Source organism: Eriocheir sinensis, chromosome 40 (assembly GCF_024679095.1).
Source record: "Eriocheir sinensis breed Jianghai 21 chromosome 40, ASM2467909v1, whole genome shotgun sequence".
Taxonomy (NCBI): domain Eukaryota; kingdom Metazoa; phylum Arthropoda; class Malacostraca; order Decapoda; family Varunidae; genus Eriocheir; species Eriocheir sinensis.
In genome coordinates, this window is record NC_066548.1 from 11708351 (window position 1) to 11733798 (window position 25448).

Sequence of the window (25448 nt, forward strand, 5' to 3'; positions counted from 1 at the left end):
GAAGGGAGGAGGATGGAGGGAAGGACAGAGGAGGAGGATGGAGGGAAGACTAGGGGAAGAGAATGGGGAGGAGCGAGGGAGGGGCAAGCTTAGAAAGAAGAGGAAGAAGAGAGATGAAGGTTGTTGAGGCGTAGAGGAAAGAAAAGGGGAGGAGGAAGAAGGGAGACGAGAGATGGGAGGCGTAGAGGAGAGAGCAAAAGAGGAAGGCGAGGGAGAGGAAGTAAGTGGAGGAGAAAAGACGGAAGGGAAGAGGAAGTAAAAAAAAAAAAGTGGAGGTCTTGCGGTGAAGGTTGGCGATACGGAGAGGTAAGACGGGAGGGAGGGAAGGAAGGAGGAAGGAAGAGGGATGTTTAAAGAGCTGCTTGGGGGTGGCGCTGGCAAGGAGAGGTGATGCGCGATGGCCACCCGGAATGAGAAGGGATGAAGGGTGTGTTGAGTGTGACCACGAGGAGAGAAGAGACGGGCGGAGGCGAGGGCGGAAGGGGGGAGTGAAGGATACGGGAGGGGCTGGTGACTGGTTAGTGAGGGGGAGTGTAAGGTGCGTAGGGGGCGTGTTGAAGGGGTTAGATAAAAGTGAAGGTAGCAGAGGGGTAGCGTACGTGTAAGGAGACTGTGAGGTGAAGGGTTGAAGGGGTTAGACATGATTGAAGGTGGCATGGGATAGGTAAGGTGTAGGGGGCTTGTAGTGTGAGGGGTAGAGGGGGTTACACAGGGCTGAGGGTGGCAAGGGATAGGTTAGGCGTTTGCGGCGTGCAGAGTGAGGGTTTGAAAGGGTTACATATGGTTGAAGGTGGCAAGGGAAAGATTAGGCGTAGGGGGCATACAGGGTAGGTTACACGTGACAGGGGATAGGTTAAATACGATTTTGAGAGTGGGAGGGATATGGTGGGGCAGTTGGCAGGGGTTGGAACTTGACAGGGGGAAAGGTACGATGAACACGGGCTGGTGGTTGGCTAGGAAAGGGGAAGAAGGGGGATGGGTGGCACATTCTTGAAGCTTGACAAGGGGAAAAGGTCGGTAAGGTAGTGAGGCGAGTGAGGGAGGAGGGATGTGAAGGGGGCTGGTGGCTGGCAAGGGAAGGGGACCAGTGCGGTGTGTCAGGGCCTGGTGGAGGAAAGGTATGCTCGTAAGGTGTGTCGCGGGGGAGTGTGTGACAAGGCGGTGAGGGCGACGAGGTTAATTTGACTCACCTGTTTGAAGGAGACGCATCAGAACACGGCGGGAGCACGATTATAATTCATCTCCCCGAGCGTCTGCGTCAAAAGGAGAGCAAGCGAGGCACAGGACGGCTTGCGTGGAACAGTTCATCTTACAGCTGTGCCAGAAATCAACATCTACGTGATATGGGTAAAGACGAGGAGGACGAGACGCAAAGGTTAAACTCAAAAGAACTGTTACTGAAATATTGTGCATCGTATATTATTATCATTTTTTTACAGTAAAGAAAGCAGCTAAAGGTCAAAAATCAAACAAAAAAAATACGCTAGCATTGATCCTATAAAAGAAAATAGATACGAATGACCAAAAGAGAGGTCAATTTCGGATGGATTTCAGATTTGTCAATTTCGGCTTTCGGGAACTTTTTAAAACGCTATGAGATTATTTAAAGTTACCTGCACTTACTTAAAAAGGATTCTGTTGCTGAGTAGAGGTACTGTTACTGTGCCAAAGAAGCTATGGTAGAGCTTCAACCTTCTATTACTGTTTTTAAGGGTCCTTACATAAACTCAGGAGTAAAAATCGGGGAAAAAGTGCTGGGTACAATTAAGGCGAAGCAACAAGCAGGCAGGCAAGGCAGGGCAGGGAGGGGCGAGGTGGGGCACGGGGGCGGGGGTTGGAGGGAAGGGTGTTCAAGGGCATGATTTAAATGGAGATTGGCATGAGCACTGGGGAAGAGGAAAGAGTAACTTGTGCGCGTTAAAATTAATGCGAGTGTGAGACCTAAAATTCAAGCTATGTCAAGGTTACACGGCACGCTCGGGGCCTGACGAGGCGGAATTCCTGTCTTCCTTTTTCTCTTTCACCTTCGCCCATCCCTCCCTTCCTCCCTTCTTTCCTTCCTTCCTTCCTTCCTCCCTTCAGCACTTCCCCTCCACCCGTCACAAGCCTGAGTGGTCAAAGGAGCGAGAGACGTGAGGACGCTGCTGTGCCGACTCGGACGTGAAGGTTGGGGCGGGAGGAGGAGAAGAGGGGGAAGAGGAGGAGGAGGTACGGTGGGTGAACAGAAGCCCCGCGCCCAGAGAACACATATGCAGGTCTACCATTTAGTCCTCTGCCAATCAAACGTCGACAAACATCCTCCTGCGTGTCGGTCATCATCCTCGGCCTCACGTCCTCGTCTCCTGCGGCGTCACGAGCCCTGGTTAGTAAGGCATCTGGAGCAGGGGGACGTCTTTTAAGGGAGCAATTCTATACACCAACCATTTTTTCAAGAGGGACGATGGCCGCTTATACCAACCCGTCCCGTCCCCTCCAGCTTGCTCAGTTTGGCATCTGGAGCAGCAGCAGTATGTCGCTTAAGGGAGCAAGTCTATACATTAACTTTTTCTTTTTTTCGGGAGGGACGGTGGCCGCTTACTGACACGTCCGGGGCAGCTGAGCCAAACACGGGGAGCCTCATGCCGGGTCACGCCTCGGCTGCCGCGAAACAAAAGCTTTATCAACAACAGAAACATTAGTCGCGGTTCGTTAATCGGCGACAACGAAGGCGAGGGTGCAGCGCCGAGGTGGTGGGGGTGGTGGTGGGGGGTGGTGGTGGTGACGTAAGATGGTGGGTGAGGCGGTCAGTAGGCAGTGAGGAGGTGCATGGGTGGTGGTGGTGGTGGTGCATGGGTGGGAGGGAATAGGGTGTAGGGTGAGGGTTTGTGGGGAGGCTGGTGAGGGAGATGGTCAGTGAGGGGGTGGGTGTTGGTGCATGGGTGGAAGGTGAGGGAGTGTGAGGTAGGGGGGCGGTGAAGGAGAGGACGTGCTGGTGGAGGGGTTTAGTGAATGGGTTGAGGTGTGTGGGGAGGCTGGAAGGGTTGATGGGGCTAGTGGGACGTGAGGTAGAGACGGAAGGTAAAGGGGACTGCCGTGGGAGGGAGGAAGGCTTTTCGGAACAGCGGGAGGAGGGACGACAGACATGAGAAGGAGGGAGGGGGATAAAATAGGACATGGGGAATAATATAGAGGTGTGGAGTTTAAGAGTTCGAAAAAAAAGAAGGGGGAGGGGAAGCAAGCATGAAATAAACAGATGATGGGGTAGAGTAGGAAAATGGAAGACGTTACAGGACACAATAAAAAGAAACGTAATGTAAAAAAATAAAAATAAGCTCTCGCCCCCTACCCCCCCCCCCCACACACACACACACTATTAACACTACAAAAAGGCGACGGCCGGCGGACGTTCAAGGAGCGCCGTGGTCATGTTTGTTTACTGACACAGGAGGGAAACGTGTCTGGGAGAAGGGAAGACGGAGTGGGGAGGGAGGGACGAGTCTGGGGGGGAGGGCGGGGATGGGGGTAATGGCTTCAATAGGTGAGGGAGGGGAGGAATATTGCAGCGAGGGGAAGGTTTGGTAGAAAGAGGGAGGGGAGGTGCTATAGTGAGGGGAGAGGTTTGAAGGGTAGGTGCGAGTGACTGGAGGGAGAGGATTAGGAGGAAGGTATACATGAGGTCTGGGAGGAAGGTAAAGGAGAGGTTAGAGAGGAAGGTAAGAGGTTAGGGAGAAAGGTAAGAGGGTTTGGGAAGAATTAAGGTAGAGAGGTTTGGGATGAAGGTAAAAGGGAGGTTAAGAAGAAAGTAAGAGGGGTTAAGGAAGAAGGTAAGAGGGTATGGGAGGAAGGTAAGATAGGTGCCAACGTGGGGAGGAGGGGAAGGCGACGTGAATATGAGAAAGGGAGTCGTTTGGGAAGAGAAGACTTAATGATAGGCAAATGAAGACAAGACGGTAAGTAAAGGGAGGGCGGGAAGGAAAGGGGAGGGAAGGGAAGGGACGGGAACGAAAAGAAATCAGGATGGGAAAAAAAGACAAGAAGGGATGGGAAGACGGGAAGGGAAAGGGAGGGAAGGGGACGGAAGGGCAGGGAGTCCAAGAGAATGTCAAGGGCAGCCAAAATTAAATGTCTGTGTTTGTCTGCCAGTCAACTTTAAACCGGACGCAAAAGCAGAAGATATAAGCAAGTAATATTAAAAACTTTGAACTTAAAACATTCAAAAAAACGAATGCAGTGAGGAAAATAACTGAATGAAAGAAAACTTAAGTACTGAGGACAGACTCGCGTGAAGAAACAGGAAACTAATCTTCTACTCTGCCATAGTCGAAGTCCACTGGAAAACGACATTTCTCCATAACATACAATAAAAGAGACAAACAAACAAAACAAAAGACTAAGAGAGCATCGATAACACTCAAGTCCTAAGTTAAAACACGACTGAAGAGATGAAATTACAAAACAAAAACAAAAGTCAAAAGGAAATTAAACACAAACATTTCCAAGGCAACAAAAGCGAGGAGACACCTGTGGCCTTCGCTCCTCCCGCACCTGAAGAAGCACCAACTAATTAGGTTAAACAAACAGGTGAGCGCGTCTCCCCCGGCGCCCCCGTGTTTGAGGAGATGAGGAGAGCCGCCTCGTTTGTCGCCTGTCCTCACCATGCCCCGCGGAGGAGGAGGAGGAGGAGGAAACAGACAAAGAAGAAAATAAATGTAAGAAGTAAAAAGGAGCAGAGGAAAAGGAGCAAGAAGTTAAATATAATAGGAGGAGGAGGAGGAGGAGGAAACAAAAGAGAAAGAAAATTAAACAGAAAAATTCAAAAGCAGTAAATGAAAAAAAAAATAAGTAGCTAAATATGATAACGATGAAAAAGAAGAGAAGTTAAGATTAAATGAACACAGCAGAAATAAATTAGAGTGAGTAAATAAAAATAAGACAGGTATCACTAAAGTTTTTTGCTAGTCTCATACCAAATGTCTTTTACTAGGAAACCGACCCTTTAGAGCTGCGTATTTTTTTTTACAACAAAGGAGACAGCTCAAGGGCACAAAAAAAGGAAACAATAATAAAAAAGAAAGCCCGCTACTCGCTGCTCCTAAAAAAAGAATCAAAAGAGGTGGCCGAAAGAGAGGTCACTTTCGGGAGGAGAGATGTCCCCTTCCCCTTCTTCCTCTCCCCCCAACACACCCACCTCTACACCCCACGCCCACACACCCCTTACCTCACGCACGCACACCCTTAGAGAACCTTGATACAGAACTCAAAACAAAGAAAATCATCGTCATACCTGAAGTAGTTGCTCGATTCTTCACCTGCAATAAACGCCAATCACTCAACTCCTCTCCCTTCCCCTCCACTCCCTCACCCATTCCGGTCAGCTCCCCTCCAACACCATCTCACAAAAAGTAGCATGCCTCCCTCCCCTCTACCCACCCTTCCCTCATCTAGAACCCCTCAACCACGCACCCTCCCCTTTGCCCTCTTGCCTTAGCTCCTTCCCTTTGTCAGTTTCTCCCTTTCATACCATCTGAAGGTGTAAGCACAAAAGGAAGGAAGACACCGATAATATACGTACTGTGTTGATGCTGCTGAAGGCTATTGGCATGACGTGGCCAGGGCGACGGTAGACAACCAGAGGCATTATTGGGCTCTTTGTGTGGTGGAGCGAGGGCGAGAGGGAAGGAGGGAGGGAGGAAGGGGGGAGGAAGGAGAGGAAGGGAAGGGAAGAAGAAAGAGAAATGAGGTCACTTAGTAGCCATCACCCTAGATATTCCCTCCATTCCTCCCTCCTCGTTCTTTCCTGTGTGTGTGTGTGTGTGTGTGTGTGTGTGTGTGTGTGTGTGTGTGTGTGTGTGTGGGTGTAATCAACATGTCGGACTTGCCTCTGTAATAGAAATGAAACATGGGCCGCAACAAATCTTAGTTCACCCATAATCAATACAATTAAAGCAATCATTACGTGTGCCTTGCTTGCCCCCAATCCACTCCCTTCTTCCCCTTCACTTATCCCTTACTACCTCATCCATTCTACCAGTCAGTCAAGCAGTCATTAAGTCTCTTTGCCCTGTCCTATCCATTCAGTCAATTCATCAGTTAGTCCGTCGAACAGTTATCCCATTTCCCAGTCAGTCAGTAAGTCACCCGTGCCGCATCTCGAACTGAAGAACAAGAAGAACGACAAGACAAAGAAGAACAGGAGCAAGACGAAGAAGTGATGGAAAATGATCCTCTTTGTTCTATTGATATTGTTCCTCTGCACACCAACACCACCACATTCACCACCACCAACAACAACACCACATTTACCACCACCACCAACAACAACAACACATTCACCACCATCACCAACAACAACAACAGGGAGAGGGCACATCACACACACCCCACACATCCTTCCCTCCCTCCCTCGCCCCCTCCCTTCGTCAGCAGCACCAGCAACCAATTCGTGTAGACAGAGCGGCCTCGTCCTTATCGGCAGTCTGCTAACACGGCGGCATTAACAGGGAAGCCATCGTCGTGATAGGCCGCCGTCAGCTTACCAGGAGGAGGAGGAGGAGGAGAGACGCGAGAGGAGCGATAACCAGGGACAGAGACACATGGGGAGAAGAGGAGAGGCGAGGCATATAGAGAGGGTCGGGAGGAAGGGAAGCAGAGGGAGGGAACGAGAGGCAGGGAACGAGAGGGAGGGAACGAGAGGGAGGATGGAAGGCAGGACTCAGTGACACGTGTTGAGTAGCCCCCTAGAGATAACGAGAGAGAGAGAGAGAGAGAGAGAGAGAGAGAGAGAGAGAGAGAGAGAGAGAGAGAGAGAGAGAGAGAGAGAGAGAGAGAGAGAGAGAGAGAGAGAGAGAGAGAGAGAGAGAGAGAGAGAGAGAGAGAGAGAGAATACCAGCAATACACCTGCCTATATCTGCCAATTACCACTCACCTGACGAATATAAGATCATCAGGTGACCGACACACACAAAGGCGACTGACGCATCGACACGAGGACACTAATCAACGCGAATCTAATGAATTACCAAGAGCCTCTGAGCTACGATGCGTGTGACTTGGCCTTCCTCTTTACATTATCAGATCTCTTGACTTTTTTGCACTTTATGACATCATGTGGTCGGTTCTTCATTTCACCGTTTTATTTAATTGGATTTAGCCTTCCTCTTTAATTAATCAGGTATTTTTATCTCTTTTTTTTAATATATATAAAATGTCTTAGTGTTTATGTTTCCATTTCATTTTGTTGCCATGGTTCATGCTCGTCGCCTCACCCTTGAGTTGCTATTACGCTTTTTTTTATTTGTTTTTGTTAAGGAAAGCACATACGAAAACATTCAGCCACTAATTTCATATTCAGTTTCTTTTTTCAAGTAATTCCAGAGTAGTTCTCATTATTTTCTTAGTTATTTTTTTCCTCACTGCTCTAATGAACTTTTATTTTAGAACAAATTCTTTTACAATCGAGCTTCTATTTTTTTGCAATCTTAACCCATTATGATGATTCGCATAATTCACTCCGGGCGAAATACAAATATTCAATAATTCACTTCTAACGACAAATAAATATTCAAAGTTTAAATGCGTTACTTACTACAAATAGCCAAATAGCATCTATGATCCGATTGTATATGGCTTTAAAGAGCAAGTTTGGCAAGATTACACGTGATATAAAAACATGTATGAAAATGAGTAAAGTGCTGACGCGAAACGAAGAAAGGGTTCACTAAACAGAAGGCACGTTCCAAGTTTTTATTGTTGGCAATGAAATATGAAGCGATGTGTACATTATGAGTCGAGTCGGCACACGGAGCAAAGTAGAAGTAAAGTATAAGGCAATGACGCTCCGAGCGGTGATAATTGAAACTGTGTGTGCGTACCTGTGTGTTCGTACCTAGGAGTCAAGACTAGCTAAAGAGATGGGACGTCCTCGAGCTGTTATTATTAGCCGTGAAACTTGAAGCTGTGTGTTTGTACCCGAGTCAAGACACGAGGCAGAGGAGAGGTTAACTAAAAAGCTGTAATATACTTGAATTGTTACTGTTAGCTGTGTGTTTGTACCCGAGTCAGGACACGAGGCAAGTAAAGGTTAACTAAATAGCAATAATGTCCCGGAGCTGTAATGTTGAATGTTGGTCGCGTGGGCCGCCGCCTCGCGATTTAATTAAGGTGAACATGCCCGGCTCACCGCTCCTCGCCGCCCTTTCACGGGTACGTTGATACAGCTGATTAGGTTTCGTCTGACACGTGTGCCTCATTCACAATTCATAATCAACAATGAAGCGTTTTGAGTCCATGTTCAGGAGTGTGGGCGATGAAAAGCCTTAACAGATCTCAGCTTCGAATTCTCCTTACCCAAATATTTTCTAACTGCAGTTCTTAACTTTCACAAAACTGCCTTTTTAAGCGTCTTCTTCAAGTTCTCCAACCTATTTTCTACTTTTTTTATTACTGCTCTTCAAGTGATCCCTTAAAAAAATCCATGTGATCTACTTTTTATTGCTATTCTTTCTTCCTAGTTCACTTTCCTTGTCTGGCTGTGGCACTTTCATTTTCTGCATGAGCCACGTTTGCCAGCACGCCGCGCCAACCCCACAACCCCCACCCCCCGTCCCCCGCCGCCCCACCTGTCGGCACACCCACCGGCAGAGAGACAGGTGAGAGGTGAATCACGCCGATTACATAATATTTTACGCCACTGACTCACTGCTGAGACACGCCGAGAGAGAGAGAGAGAGAGAGAGAGAGAGAGAGAGAGAGAGAGAGAGAGAGAGAGAGAGAGAGAGAGAGAGAGAGAGAGAGAGAGAGAGAGAGAGAGAGAGAGAGAGAGAGAGAGAGAGAGAGAGAGAGAGAGAGAGAGAGAGAGAGAGAGAGAGAGAGAGAGAGAGAGAGATTGTTTGATAAATTTATTAGGCAATAGCCTCAGACATTATGTACAAGATCAGCTGAATACAATTGTGATCAAGGGCGGATTTTAACTAAACCAATGGACACACACACACACACACACACACACACACACACACACACACACACACCTATGAAAACCCCCCAAAACGAGGGTGGCGCACCAGGATTACATCAAGAGAGTCGTGGTTCAGGAGGTGGCGGCAGACAGCATCCAGCGGCTGTCCCTGGGGTAGCAATCCACGAACAGTGGGGCAGGCCAGGCAGTAGTGTTCGATGGTGTTTGACAGTGGTGAGCGGCACAGGCGACATTCGGTGAACACAGGCTCCCCCTCCACTCCGGCGACCTGCCACGGTGGACGGTAGCCTAACCGCAGACGTGCGGAAACAACATTGTGTCTCCGAACCATGAGGCCCCGGCGACGGTACGAGTACTTGTGGCGGCAGACGGCCTCATAGTGGTTGATGGTGATGCTGTGAGGCTTCTCTGTATCCCTACGACGCCGTGCAGGAAGAAAGGCGGCGGAGCGGACTCTGGAGAGGTTGCAGGGCAGGGAGAGAGGACGGGCATCACCACGTGGAGGTAGGCAGCAGGCTTCCTTGGCAAGGCGGTCAGCTGTGGCATTATGGCATAAACCCACATGAGATGGCACCCATAAAAATTTGACGTGCAACTTACGAGCATTCATTAAAGATAAAAAGGACAGGATCTGTTGAATGACTTGAGGGTGGGTGGGATGGACAGCAGACAGGGACTGAAGGGCAGGCTTTGAATCACAAATAATAGCAGCATTTACTCCCCTTTGACAAACGAGACTGACAGCATCTAGTATGGCATACAGCTCACATAATGTGGAGCTGGAGTGGTCATGGAGGCGACGGCCAACCCAACCCCCAGGAGGCGGCTCCAAGTCAGGTGAGAAAACCGCACAACCAGCTGCACCGTCCGATTGCAGTGACCCGTCAGTGTAGAGACGGCGTGGAGCTGCGATGGAGGACGTCACTGTCGCTACGTGTTCCAGGGCCAACTGCAGCTGTAGGGGAGGCGGGTCCGACTTGGATGTAGGAGTTAAGCTGACCTCTGGCGTTGGCAACATCCACGGGGGCGGGCCAGGGGGCACGTCAGCAGCACGGACATCCAAATCAAGACTGCGAATCAAGGAAGAGACAGCTCGAATAAGGGTACGACCTGCGGGCAAGATAGGAGGAACAGGTCGAGCGGGTCCAAGCGACATCCTGATCAGCTGCGAGTAGTGGGGCGAGAGATGTGGGAGATGGAGGCACTTAACAGTGAGGCGAGTAACATTGGAATAAATTCTCTCGACCAAGGGTGGAAGACGTAGCTCGCATTGCATGTTTACAATCCTTGTAGACATGGGACACCCAAGAATAACTCTCAGCGCTCTGTTCTGAAATTTCTCCAAGGGCTCTAAAGTCGTTCGGGGAAGTTGTACCAAGGCAGGGGAGAGGTAATCAACGACAGAGCGAATAAAAGTAATATATATGGTCCTGGCCACAGGAATGGAGATGCCCGAAGAGTTGTTTGTGAGCCACTGGAGTGGTTGAAGCCGTCTCTGAAGGCGATCCAGCAAGTCACGAATGAGAGGATGGGTTTGACGCCCGGCGGGGACGACTGGCGAGATCTTGACAGGTGCGCCGAGGTAGCAGTACTGGGAGCACAAGGGAATGGCAGTCCACCGACGGAGAAGTCTGGCAGAGTGGCAGGAGGGCGGCAGGAGAATATTCTACTCTTATCAGGAGAGACAATAATACCACAGTTAGAGGACGACACGGAGAAGGAGGCAAGAAAAAGTTGAAGGTCCCTTGGTGAGGTAGAATGAACACATATGTCGTCAGCGTAACATGAAATCGTAATGCCAGGAATGTCAGGTAGAGAAGTGAGTAGCCGATGCATTAAAATATTAAACAAAAACGGACTTAGAACACCCCCTTGAGGCGTACCAAGGAGAAAACTTCTCGAGTGACTGTATGCACCGCTGAAGAACACTCGGGAGGTCCTGTTACTGAGGTAGCCCCTGATCCACCGTAAGAGATTACCCTTAATACCAAAGTCAACGAGCTGGTCCAAAATGATGTCCCTGTTAGCGACATCAAAGGCACTCTTCAGGTCAACGAAAGCCACCACGCTGTCCAGGAGACGAGTACAGGTCGACGAGACAGTGGTGTGCTGCGCTGAGGAAGGAAGCCAAACAGTCAGGGCGAAAGACGGTCCTGGAGGCGGTACATAAGACGGTTAAGTAAGATTCGTTCCATAACTTTGCAGAAACAAGTAAGGGAAATAGGTCTGAACTTTGCTGTACCGGGCTTGGGGCTGGGTATGATGGTGCTGCTGGTCCAGGCTTGTGGTACACAACCGTCGCGAAGGCAAAGATTGTAGAGTAGAAGCAGAGGGTTCCCGGGAACTTGTTGCAGCAGGCGTAGTACTGTGTAAGTTATACCATCATCACCAGGAGACGAAGCTTTACCTCTAGAGAGCACGGCGCAGCTCACTGGCGGTGATCGGCACGGACTCGTCGTCATCCGGGTGCAATAAGGCTGACATGAGACGGAGCCGTCGGACAGTAGCACGGGAGGAGAGGGCGTCTTGTATGTGGGCGGGAAGGCTGGCAGGGTTAGACTGTTCCGACCATGTGTCTACTAGTTGCTGCGCGTAGGCGGCGGGAGTGTGGTGAAGGGCAGTTGAGGAGTCTTCTTAACCACCCGACGGATGAGGCGCCACATGGAGGCCACACTCGTCTGCTGGTTAATGCTGTCTGTGAACTTCCGCCAGGACTCTGTAATGACGCACTCTTGTAATGCCACAAGAGCGTCCCTTGACTCTTGGTAGCGACGGAGCAGCTCAGGAGTAGGGTTTGCTTGAAACAGAAGACCAGCACGCTCAGCTTCTTCCCTTGCCTCTTGAATGCGCAAGTCTAATGTCCAGGGGTGAGCAGCAGGGCGACGCTGGAGGTGTGGCCGTGAGATATACAACCTGTGAAAGTCATGGGTGGCAGAGACAAGAGCGGAATATAACTGATCAGGTGAAGTAACGTTAAAGGTAGGCAACACGTGGGTTATATAGGCGATAAATGTCGGGCAATACTTAGGGGGCACATTGATTCGTAGTCGAGAGGCAGAATTGGTTGACAGAGAAGGTAGAGAATAGCAAAACCGAAGGGCAACGTGGTCAGAAAATAAAGCCGGCACAGAGGAACATTGGACCTGAGATGTTACCAGGCCAGAGGTGAGGACGTGATCCAGCGTACCACCCCGGGAGTGAGTGGCGCCCCCGGTGTCCCAGCGCGTCAGATGATGCCTTCGGATGTAAGATAGGAGTCGTAGTCCAGGGTAGTTTGTGCAATCAGATCGATCACCTAAGTCGGGATGCCTCGCGTTGAAGTCCCCGAGATATATCATACCGCGCACCGTAGGAGGTGGAAGAGCTGCAAGGTTGAGGCGAGCAGGGGCAGAGTACACATTGCATATCTGAAGGAGGCCACCCCCAAGCGTGATTTCAAAGAGCTGAAAGGTCGTGTCAGGATCTGTAGATGTGCGGAGAGGGCGGTGAGGCAAGGAACAATGAATGTACGTCAGGAGGCCATTCCTTACCATGTGGACGTACGGAACGTACCCTGTGAGAGGAGGAGCTTGCCCAGCGGGGAGCGGCCGACCTGGAAATGCCTCCTGTAGCAAAATGACGTTTGGATGGTGTTGATACACATAGGCCTTGAGCTGGGCAAGCTTGGCGTGGTTGGTGATGCCACAAACATTCCAAGATATGATATCAAGTTGGAAATTAGCGTCGAATCTTACCCTTTGAGAAGTGAGACCGGTGAGGAGTGGAGGTAGACGAGCAACCTGAGGGAGACATGGCAGAGGCAGGAGGTGTCTGGTAGAGCTTCTCAAGTCGAGCACAGATGGTATCCATTTTTTCTGTGAGGGAGGAGACTACGGTGACGACGGCCTCCTGAGCTTCGACCATGGTGTTGAGCTTGGAGGCAGTAGCTGCCTGGGCGGCAACCAGCTCGTTGATCCTGGCGTCGAGGGCGGAGAAACGGTCTTCCATAGTAGTGACACGAGCCTGGAGGGAAGAAATGGCCTTGCGAAGTGCCACATCCTGTGGAGAGGCAGAGTCGGTGGGGTTAGCAGTCTTATTAGACAGCGGTGGCAGAGGTGGTGGTGGTGACGCTGTCGAGGAGGTACGAAGCGGGGCCTGGCGCCGAGCACAGCCGTGCCACACGTTAACCCCCGGCTGAAGGCACCGTGGGCACTTCCAGAGGGACACATCCTTTGGTGGTTGAAGGTCGGAGGAGGTGGAAGCAGCTGGACGGGAACTCTCGTTCTTGACCGGGCATGTCCTCGTGTCGTGAGCAGCAGCACACCAGGCACACTTCGGTGAGGCAGAGCAGTACCTGGAGATATGGCCAACGCCCCAGCACCTGAAACACCAAGGCTGATCATTTTGGAGCTTACGCACCTCACAGGGGGGCAGACACGGAAGGAAGTCGAAGGCCATAGTGGATGGAGGCGGGTCAGGAATGCTCCACACCACAACAATCCTGTTAATGGGGGAGCCGTTTTGGATGAAGCGTCTTGCCGAGTAAACGCCTTGGTGACCCTCAGCAAGACGCGGGTCCACGTCAACAGGGTAACGGGTAAGGATGTAGCTGGGAAACTTGCGAGGCCTGTCAGGTGAGTCCATTGGGGTGAGAGGCAGCGACAGGAACTCCCCAGCCTGAACGCGGGAGATGATGTCAGTTCGCTGCCGGGAGATATAAACAAACCTGGAGGTGACGGCAGCCATCTTGACCTCGGCCATATCGCGCTGGAGGTGGAAGGCTTTAGTAACCTCCGACAACCATCGGAGCTTCGTGTCGGTGGACGGGTTGCCAGGGAAGGATAGCTTGACATACGTGTCTCGTGGGGCGAAAGCTGGGAGGTTGGCGGATGTCCGGGAGGCGGCAGGGGTCGAGGCAACAGGAAGAGGCAGAGGAGGCAGAGGAGTCGTGTCAACACCCGTGGGGGCACTTTTTGCAGTCTTGGCCAGAGGGCGGAGGCAGTCCTCAGCGGCTGCGTCGTGTGAGTCGTCTGAGTCGTCTGCGGGCCGTTTGGTGGTGATCGGTTTACCATGGCTGGGAGTGGACGACGACAGGTGGGAGACAAGGTTCGGCAGCTCGGGCCAGTGGTTCACTGCGGGTGAGTCGTCCTCGTCAGACATGGCGAGGTCATTCTCGAGTGTAGAAGCCCCGGACTCGGAGTTATCCATCGAGGCAGGCAATGCCTCGATAGAAGGTGGGTGAAGCAACAAGGGCTTGCTGGCACAGTTCAGACTCCAGCAGACAACAGCTGTGTGTGAAGTCTCGAAGACTTGAACCACAGGTAGAATGCAGGAGGAGCGAGCGGAGGTCCGTACTCAACCAAGGTTGGAGCAGGAATGAGAGAGAGAGAGAGAGAGAGAGAGAGAGAGAGAGAGAGAGAGAGAGAGAGAGAGAAACGCTTTCCTCTATTACTTTGTCACGTGATACTTAAAATCCGCACCTTCTCCGCCCAGTCATGTGCAGCTATTAACGCATTCAACATCTGCGTCATCTTTGGTTGGTTTCAGCTGTCCCCACATGGCCACACCTGCACTGATTCACCTCTGTACAGAAAGGTGAGAACAAAGCACCCTAGCTGGCCGCCAATTGGTGTCTTGGTACAAATTTCTTACACATTTATGGGATTAATGATCACTCTTTCAGCCATGCATTTCTACTTTATTTTATAGGAGCAATGCTTAGCGAGCTTTTTTCGTTTTATTTTTGTATTTACCCTTAAGCTTCTTTAACTGCTGGTGGGTGATTCATTCTGTCGCCGGTAGATGTGACTTTTATTCGCTTTTATCACCTTGTTGCTAATATTCCTCCACAATTTAGGCAGTCACATTTCTTAACCTATGATAAAGTTTACTGTTTCTCCGCACCGACCGTCGAGCAATTTAGGCAGTCACATTTCGTAACCTATGATAAAGCTTACTGTTTCTCTGCACCGACCGTCGAGCAATGATTTTTTAGAAGGGTCTCCGTAGATTTAGTTGGTCAGGATAGAATAAACAAAAAAATGGACAGCTTCATCATCCCAAAGGATCACTGAATTTGAGGTGATCCGAGTTATATTTAATTGCCCGTGCTGCAAATTACCGCGTAGCCAATCACTGTAACACGCATTGACGATTAACCACGCAATGAAGTCCTCACTCTAGCACTCTTTACACATGACACGCACAGTACCTTCCTCTAATTTAAGAAGAAAAAATTGTTACACCTTTATTTTACAGTAGTAGTATTAGTAGCAGTAGTAGTAGTAGTAGTAGTAGTAGTAGTAGTAGTAGTAGCAGTAGTAGTAGCACTGGTAGGGGGGCGAAGGGGAGGAGGAGGGAAAGAAACTAAAGAAGGGTCGGAGAAGAAAGGAGAGTGGCTGTAGTGGTATTCTGTCACGTGCATGGAAAAAGAAAATAAATATCTTGTGAAGTGTGTTGTCGGGTCGCTGCCTCCCCCTTCACCCTCTCCCATCTCACACTCCTCACCCAAATGTATTACTCTCACACCCACGGTCACGCCCCTACACCCAACACGGCTCGCTTACACACCAGCCTACCCCGTTCACCCAAATGTATCCCTCTTATAACGATCACGCGGCTCCACTCATCATGGCACTCACCTTTCACCCATAGGAACTCCCGTCTAACCATTCACCAAACCCCTTCACCCAACACTGTCCCCTCACCCACCAACACACACTCACCCACACGTTAACAGCTGCCCCTTTCCATTCACAACCAAGACGTGTTTCCTCTCTTCCTCCTCCTCCTATCCCTATTCCTGCCATATGACCTATTCCCTCAACCCTCCTCCTCCTCCTCCTCCTCCTCCTCCTTCTGCGCCCCCTTCTTCCCTGTCGCTCGTCTCCTCCTCAGTTAATGGTGAGGTGAGGCCTTTTCTTCCTCTCAGTAATTAATTATCTCTATCAATCTGGTCCCCGCGGGTTGACTAATGAAATTAAGAACGCATGACCTTTTGCAATTGAGCGGCTGGTAAAATATAACCCTCGTTTTCCATGGCCGTGAGTTAACACTATTTTTTTTTTCGTGTTGTTTTAGACGAGGATTAAATTAGTTTTGTTTACTAAGTGGATCACCGCGCTGTTATTTTTCCATTATTTTTGCTGAGCTGCCCGTTTTTCCGTCATTTTTTTTCTACATCTCACGGTCTTCTCCCTTTCGCGGAATCTCAGTTTATTTGCCTCTATTTTTTATCTATCTCTGTCCTTGTAATCACATGGTTGGTCTTAATTAGATACGTCTATTTCACATAACACTTCTCTCTCTCTCTCTCTCTCTCTCTCTCTCTCTCTCTCTCTCTCTCTCTCTCTCTCTCTCTCTCTCTCTCTCTCTCTCTCTCTCTCTCTCTCTCTCTCTCTCTCTCTTCTTTCCTTTTATTTTTGTTTTGTTTCTGTTTCCACGTGATGTTGAGCCAAATTTTCTCTTCGTTCACTCATCCCTTCAGTGCTTCCCTCGCCACACGCCCCTGCTGCGCCTCCTCCACCCCCTCCCTTACCCTTTTTTCCACTCTTCTACCCCGCTATATTTTACCCTTCCTACCGTCACATTTCCCCTTCCTCCATCCCTCCACCCCCCGGCCAGCTGCGGCAGCCCCGGGATCAAATTTCGTAAACAACTCTGGGTTTGTTGACATTTTTCAAGGCCACTAACGTGACTTTTATCGCAGCGAGAATTTTTTGTGTACTCTATTTTTTCATTCAAATGGAGGAGGGAAATGTCTAAATAATCAAAACAAAAAGTAAACGTTTACCGCATTCTCGGCTTTTCGTTCTCCGTCCTTTTTTGTTTACCTCTGCGCCCCTCCGCGTTTCTGTTTATCTCCACACTTCGTATTGCGTTGGTGGAAAAAAGGAAACTTACATAGGAAGCTTGAGTCATCCTATTCCTTCCTTTCGGGCCAATGCGGCGGAGATGATCATCGAAGCCACGCTTAGCTATAGCGTACGCCCCCAACTTTACTTCACTTATTTTCGTGGTGGTCACCATGCTGTCGCGTTCAACAGAAAGGTAAGTTTTTTTTTTATTACAAGTCCTGCCATTGACTAACCATTCCTACCACCCATACTCAATTTAGTAAAACTTATAACCCGAATAACCTACGCGTAGCTGTGTTTTTACTATACCTGAGCACCGACGGATCCTAAACACAAACACACACACACAAAATAAAAACGTAGAAGCCTGGAATAGTAGAACACATCACGTCATCAAGCGGAATAACGCACACTGGCTTTGACGTCACATGCTGAATAAGACACAAGGGGACACAAAACATTCTCACACAGACACATTTTTCTCAGGTCCACAGCGGCACCTCGAGTTAACATCAAAGGTCCGCGTGAACAATGCTGTCATGCAGACCGGTCAGGAGTAAACGACCAGCAACGAGGAGCATGGCAGGTGGCCCTTGACTCGAGTGTTACAGCGGTGGATAAAGTTAAGCCAGCCATCGGTCTTCTTGAATACTAGAGTCATAGATTATTTACTGTCATGCGTCCTCCGTGACCACTCAACAGCGACCAAAAAAGAGGGGACAATGAAGATTCACCCGTTCTCTCTCTCTCTCTCTCTCTCTCTCTCTCTCTCTCTCTCTCTCTCTCTCTCTCTCTCTCTGTGGTTATATAAAGTGATGTATTGAAAATTTATGTGCAGAGATATATTATTATGTAAATAGAGTGTATATATGCGTTATGTATTTATTTTTTGGTGGATGATTTTGAAAGATGTAAAAGTTATGTTATTATCTGGACAAAATATTGATTGTGAGATTGCAATTGAGTTTTTTTCTTGTTATTTTATGTATTCTGTTTGGTAGATTTTGTCAATAAACTATAATACTAATAGTTCTCTCTCTCTCTCTCTCTCTCTCTCTCTCTCTCTCTCTCTCTCTCTCTCTCTCTCTCTCTCTCTCTCTCTCTCTCTCGGATATGAAGTAAGATTGCTATTATTTTATTCGCCTTTAATTTTCATCTCTTTATTCGTTGTTTCCTTCTCTTTCCTTTTTTCTTTCTTTTCTTCTTTCTGGTTTCTTCTTCTCTCTCTCTCTCTCTCTCTCTCTCTCTCTCTCTCTCTCTCTCTCTCTCTCTTCTCTCTCTCTCTCTCTCTCTCTCTCTCTCTCTCTCTCTCTCTCTTCCCACGCCTGCCTCCCCCTTCCCCCCATCCCTCACACCCATGCCTCCAGACGCAGACTAATCGCTGGGACCGGAGCCACGTACTAAAACTCAATCAAGGGAACGAGTGAAAAATAATACGGTTCACGGTTATAAATGGATCTTATCTGGCTAAGTAATCTTTTTTTTTTTCTCCACTCGGAAACTGAAGAGCTTACCTGAGGCTTGATTTATGGGCGTTCCATTTACATGTAGAGTGCGTTTTTATTCAGGCAGGTAATCTCTGTATTGGATTGCTTTTATTGTTTATGTATTGACTCGCTAACGATATTTGGGACTGGTGGACACGCTGCGATACTCCGGTGCAGGTTTTTATACGTGCGGAACGTTAAGCGAGTTTCTGCTTCGATGTTTATTTATATTCGTTGATTTGCCGGATCGACGCGCGGCCGGCCAGGGATGAGTTCCAAGGGTCGGTCTGCCGGTGCGGTTTTCGATGCCTTTGTCTCCCTGCCTTCGCCCTTTCCAGTATTCATAGGTTGGCTTAGGGCAGCCCAGAACAAAGCTTTACTACATTGTTTCTTAACGTTTTATTTTTTTAAGGTTTTGATGCCTCTGTCTCCCTAGCTTGGCCCTTCCTAGTGTTCATTGGGTTAGGTTAGCTTATGGGAGCTTAGAACATTTTAATTTAATTTTAGCACAATTGTATTTGAGTATAGCCTTAGTCTTTGTAACCAATAATTTGCTGACGAATATAAGATTTAGTACATCACCATAAAGTAAAATTTAAAAAATACTTTGATAATTGACTTTCATAGCTTATTCACTAAAACACAGCATCAAAAATAGTATCTGTATATAAGGCCTACAAGGAAAAAGAGTAAAACATCGCTTGCATGGAACAGAGTCATTCAAAGTGCAGCAACGCCAGATGTTTAGCTTAACTGTCCTGACATATTATACTGTGTACGTACTTGGCTAAAGCCCATTTAAAGCACCCTAAAAAAACTTTCTGGACCTTCGAAACAAGAACCTAAAATTAGGAAACACTTTTGCATGAGTGTGTATCATATAGGTGTGTGTGTGTGTGTGTGTGTGTGTGTGTGTGTGTGTGTCTGTGTGTGTGTGTGTGTGTGTCTGTGTGTGTGTGTGTGTGTGTGTGTGTGTGTGTGTGCCTCCACGTTACGCTGCCCTCTGTCACCCCAGCGCGGCCGTCCCCATGTTCGTTAGGGCGACAAGTACTCGAGCTGGATCCGCATGTTATTGCCATTAGGGTCGTGTTCCAACACCACCCCACCACCCCTATTCCCCCACCCCCCTAACACCTCCTACCCCACCCCCTAACCACCAACACTACGATGCCCCCTCACCCTCACGCGACCATCCGTACCTCCAACACCCCATTATTTCGACATTATTTCCACAGATGCTCCCACAAACCCCTATCCGCTACCATGTTCACGCCCATCCCATTTCTTCTCCCCTACTAAACACAGTTCCCACATCACCCACCCATTCCCTACACCTTCTCCTCCCCTTTCCTTGCCAAACACCAGCACGCCTCTTTACCTTCATTCCTATCTCTCCCTCCCTCCTCCCTTTCATCCCCTACTTAACACAGTCCCCACACCACCTACACTTATCCCACCCACACCACCTCCCTCCCCTTCCCTTACCTAACACCACGTCACACCACCTTCACCATATTTACTGCCCCTTCCTTTCATTTCACCCTCTACCAAACATGCTCCCTTTTCTTTTCCACATTACCTTCATTTCAACTCACCCCCTTCCCCTTCATTTCCTTATCTTCCTTTCTCTCACTACCATCCCTCCCCGGTCCATTTCCACACCACTATCATCTCTACCCCTCCCCTTCCTTTTCCTTCCCTTCCTTTCTCTCACTACCATCCCTCTGTCCATTTCCACACCACTATCATCTCAACCCTCCCCTTCCCCTTCCTTTCCTTCCCTCCCTTTCTCTCACTACCATCCCTCCCCAGTCCATTTCCACACCACTTTCATCTCAATCCTCCCCTTCCCCTTCCTTTCCTTCCCTTCCTTTCCTTCACTACCATCCCTCCCCGGTCCATTCCCACACCACCTTCATCTCTACCGCCCCTTCCCTTCCCTGTCCTTCCCTTCCTTTCCCTCACTGCCAACCCCCCACCCCATTTCCACACCACCTTCGTCTCTACCGCCCCTTCCCTTCCCTCCCCTTCCCTCACTACCAAACAAACTACAAACCGGTAGCCTCACTCTTCTTCCCCTCCCAAACATACCCTCTCCGGCACCCCCCCCTAACCGCCAACCCTCTTCCCCCCCCCCCCCCCCCTGAGGCCCGACAAGTGAATCCGAGCCTCCTGTTTATTATGTTAAGTCCTTTTGGCACGGACACGCGGGGGCCACATGCTAAAGGCTAAACAACCCACTAAATGACCCGCACGCCCGCGATGATAGCACAATCGCGGGTGTGGAGGGCGTGGGGTCAAGGGTGTGGGCGCGTGGGTGGCGTGGGCGCGAAAAAAAATGTGGTAGCGTTAGGTTCATGTGGCAGAAGGGGGGATAGGGTGTGGTTAAAAGGGCGTGGGGTTGTGGGAGAAGGGGATTTGGGGTGTGGTTGTGGGTATGAGTTGGGGTGCTGGGGATATATGCTTAGGGGATGTGTTGGGTAAGACTGTGGAAGGGGGAGGATATAGCGGGAGAAAAGGACGGGTGGGGTGGGGGGTGATGATCGGAGAATGTGTAAGTAAAACTGTGGGCATTGAGGCATAGTGGGAAAGGAGGACTATGGTGTTAGGTTGACTGGTAGGATAGATAAATGAGTCACATGTGGTGGGAAGTCGTGATTGCTAAGGTGAGGGTGGCAGGGAGGAGGAATAAAGGGGAAAGATAGAGGGAGATGAAAGGAAAGCATGGGAGGTGGATGAGGGTGCGAGGGAGGTGTGAAGTGTGCGTGTGGTGCCGGTGGTGGTGGAGGTGGAAAAAAGGGTTGAGGATAAGTTACATGAAGTGGTGGAGGAGCAAGCGGTGATGAAAACTGGAGTACATAATTGTTACGGTAGAGTCCATACACGAAAATTCATGCGAGCACACACACACACAAACATAAACAAACAAACACAAACAAGCAAACACACACACACACACACACACACACACACACACACACACACACACACACACACACACACACACACACACACACACACACACACACACACAAACCTAAACAGTAAAACAAGCAAGAGCATTGACTGACAGACATGCAGAGAGGGATAGCAGACAGACAGAAGACAAACAAACAGGCGGAGAGATACAGCCACACAGGCAGGCAGGCAGGCAGGCAGGCAGACAGACAGACAGGAACACACACACACACACACACACACACACACACACACACAGAGAGAGAGAGAGAGAGAGAGAGAGAGAGAGAGAGAGAGAGAGAGAGAGAGAGAGAGAGAGAGAGAGAGAGAGAGAGAGAGAGAGCAGGGGGAGTGAGGGGGAGAGAGAGGTGATAGTAATGTCAAAACACACGACAACAAACACTAATCAGGCACTTGGTCGCCCGAAGAATGTTTACATTAACCAGTTCCTGTGCATCGCCCCACCTCTTCCCTCTCTCCCGCCCTCCGCTCCTGCCTCCTGCCCTGCCTCCGTCACTGCCCCCCTCACCCATTCCCACCAACCATCCACATTTACTCCAGCCTCCCCCTCCTCCACTCCCTACGTCTCCTTCCTCTCCCACTTGTCCCCGCCCCAAAAAGTGTCCCTGATGGGTGGCTCAGCGTGGCCCCGCCTAACACTCGCCCACACCGCCTTGATTCCTCCAACGTGGCGTCACCATGATCAGCGGCACTGCTTCGGGTTCTACGCTAAACCTCTACGTGTTGTACTTCAAGCCATGACCTGATAAAGCAGCGAGAGGAAGACAGAGCACTACATGGCAGGGAGGGTAGGCGGAGTAGTAGTAACAACACCACCATCACCTCCAGCGTGGCGTCACCATGATCAGCGGCACTGCTTCGGATTGTTCGCTAAACCTCTACGTGTTGTACTTCAGGCCACGAACTGATAAAGTAGCGAGAGGAAGACAGAGCACTACATGGCAGGGAGGGTAGGCGGAGCAGTAGTAACGCCACCACCATCACCTCCAACCTGGCGTCACCATGATCAGCGGCACTACTCTCGGCTTCTTCGCTAAACCTCTACGTGTTACACTTCAGGCCACGAACTGATAAAGCAGCGGAAGGAAGACAGAGCGTTGCATGGCAGGGAGGGCAGGAGGAGCGGCAGTAACAGCACCTCCACCACCTCCAAGCACGACTATCGCAAGAAAAGAAAAATCTGACACTGCGAATAAAGATGGCCGTGGCCCACACTCACGCGGGAGGACGAACCCAGTGAACCCTATCATGAGATGGCAGAGATACTTTTCATAATGCTGCTTAGAGTGAAAACAGAATGAGAAGGAGGGGGAGGAGAGGGAAGAGCAGAAGTACAAGGAAGAAGAGAAGGATTAGGGGTACAACTATTAATATCTTTCAAGCAGGCAAAAGAGTTACATTTCCTCTGCCTTGCTAATCCCCAGAACAAGCTAGCATCCTCGGTAAAAGTAGTAGTAGTAGTAGTAGTAGTAGTAGTAATAGTAGTTATGGCACTGCTACTATCAAGTCACACCTCATTTCCTCAACTGAAGAGCCTTGTTGGGTACACAGGAGGGCGCCTCGTGTGCTCGATGGACGTGAGAGTGTGAGGGGGCGGGACGGGCGGCAGGACGCGGGTATGGGTGCGTGAGTGGGTGTGGGTGAGTATCTGAAGGGCGGCAGGCGGCGGAGAGGGCAGGAGGGAGAGCTATGTATCACTCCTTTGTGCGCCCTGCCTCCTCCTGCTCCTCCTCCTCATGCTGGTCTTGCTCCTCCCGCCACATCTGGGCCGGCCAATAAAGTGAATGATGGTGAGCTTCCCCACTCGGCTAGTGTCATTTGCTGGCGCGCCGTCAGATAAGACGCCGTGTTTACTAGGCTCCGAGGCAGCGGGAGGGAGGAGGGGTGAGAGATGGAGAAACGGAGGAGACAAGAAATGGAGAAAAGGAGAGGTAAAAGTACGAGATGGGAAAGGGAGAGGAAGAAAGGAGGAGGGATAAAGTGCGAGGATAAGGTGTAGAAGGGATGATCGCAGGGAAGGAGAGAGAGAAGGAAGGAAACGCTGAGGATGGTTGAGAGAGAGGACGAGGTGAGAGGGAGCCACTATGAGACAGGGCGACGGAGTGACAAGGAAACCGCAAGATGTTAAGACAGACTGATGCAGGATGGCGCACACGTGTTGCTGACGGACACACACACACATACACACACACACACACACACACACACACACACAGGCACGGGCGTCGGGTAACAAAACAATAACAAGGATGAGTTAGTCTAGTCTCCCCTCGCTGCGTCCGCCTCCAACGCCACTCGATAGGAACAAAACAATAACTATACAAGCTATTCATAACTGGCTGCCCCCATTAACCTCACACCGAGTGGCCGTGCGGTGGGGGAGGAGGAGGAGGAGGAGGAGGAGGAGGGAGATGTAGGAGGAGAAGGATATGAGATGAAATAGTAATGAAAGTAATCTAACTTCTCTATAATCATCATTCGCCTTCTGTTCTATTATTTTTTTATTCCTCTCATTCTGGCTTTTTTTTTCCTATTCACTTTTAATATAACTTTGCCATCAATATCCTCTGCCTGCTGTTCTTCTATTATCGTTTCTTCTTCTCATTCTTGTATTTTTTTTTCTATTCACTTATATAACTTTGCTATCAACATCCTTTGCCTTCTGTTCTTATTTTTTTTTATTTCACATTTTTGTATTTTTTGCCTATTCCCTTGTATCTCCAGTCTTTATTATTGTTTTCTTTCTGCCCCTCTTCTGTTTTGTTTTCTTTCTTCTCCTCCTACGTGCTTTCCTCTTTCTCCAGTTTCTTATTAAATAACGTATCTCGCGCCACTCAGCCAATATATTTTCGTTCTTTTTTTTTTACATAATCTCTAAATCTCTTTACTTTTAGCTTCCTTGGTTGAGTTTACTTTCATCTTTGAGGGTTTTTTTATCAGTTCACCATTTTTTTTACTGTGATATTAATACTTTTTTTATAACTCTCTCTCTCTCTCTCTCTCTCTCTCTCTCTCTCTCTCTCTCTCTCTCTCTCTCTCTCTCTCTCTCTCTCTCTCTCTCTCTCCACCTTCCTCCTTCCTCCCTCTTCCGGCTTATCTTGGAGGTAGTGGCCTCAAAGGAGTTCTTGTGTTGGTTATGATCCCTTCTTCCCCTCCTCTCCCCCTCTCCTCTCTCCTCCTCTCCACTCCACTCCTTCCTCTCATCTCCCTTACCCTCACCCTCTCCCTTCCACCCTCACCCCTCCACCACTTGCCTCGCCTCTTATCGCAATGTCTGGCAGGGTGAAGTGAGTAAAAATATTGATAATGATGACAGCACTTTCAAATGTTCGCTTAACGGGAGAAAGAATCGCTGTCGGAAGTCGTGGTTGTGGGAAAAGTCAAGTGAAGGTGTTTTGTGTGTGTTCAGGAAGTCACGGGACAGTGTTTCATATTTATGTTTTAGTGTTTCCTGTTTTGCATCGCTGACCTTGAGTGGAGGCTTGACAAAAATAGCTCCTCCGTGAGTGCTACAAAAAGTCAATTAAATCGTTAACTAAGGACAAAAAAACGACGATAAGAAACAGATACTCACAGAGACTGCCTTGACCTCCCTGAACTTCACGTGGGCACCGAACACACACACACACACACACACACACACACACACACACACACACCTGTCACCGCCGTGTTTAGAGTGAAGTAGCTGCGCCTGACATGTGTCGTTCATGTTCGTGTCGCGTGATTCACTTGCAAATAATTAGGAAAGTCTTGTTATCACGCGCCAAGATAGTGTTACATCAAGACGATAAGGTGAGTTTTTCTTGGCACTCGCTGATAAAATAATAAAAAAAAAAAGATAAGATGCGAGTGACATGTCCAGTACAACCCCCGCAGCACACACACAGCTTGACACAGCCCCATCAACTGCCACGGAGACAGACGCTCTTCGATCCCTCCTAAAAGAACTTATTGGAACCACATTGACGTGCGCGAAGTATGTATGTCATCAGCGTCACACTAACTCTGACTCTCCGAATGGTTCAATTTCTGATAAACTATAACTGTTGTTGTTGTTGTGGCGCCGGTTTATTACTGCATTTATTGCTCCACACAAATCAGCAGCAGAGTTCTAAAAATAAGAAGTTTTGGGTAATCCAGTACAAGCGTCCATTGGTCTCTTCCGGATCAATTAATGGTGTTATGCAA

General features: G+C 49.2%; 2 protein-coding genes across 2 annotated transcripts; both read right to left on the minus strand.

The window, feature by feature from the left end:
* Positions 1-8943: 8943 nt before the first annotated feature.
* Positions 8944-10563, minus strand: LOC127009443 (uncharacterized). Its single transcript, XM_050882541.1, has 2 exons — positions 9725-10563; positions 8944-9493 (listed from the first exon to the last, which is right to left on the minus strand). The coding sequence occupies exons 1-2, from the start codon at positions 10251-10253 to the stop codon at positions 9009-9011; spliced, it is 1014 nt and encodes a 337-aa protein (XP_050738498.1). The 5' UTR covers positions 10254-10563; the 3' UTR covers positions 8944-9008.
* A 1034-nt stretch (positions 10564-11597) lies between these two features.
* Positions 11598-13873, minus strand: LOC127009444 (uncharacterized). The gene has a single exon (XM_050882542.1). It carries the CDS (start codon positions 13694-13696, stop codon positions 12674-12676), a length of 1023 nt encoding a protein of 340 aa, XP_050738499.1. The 5' UTR covers positions 13697-13873; the 3' UTR covers positions 11598-12673.
* Positions 13874-25448: the final 11575 nt, after the last annotated feature.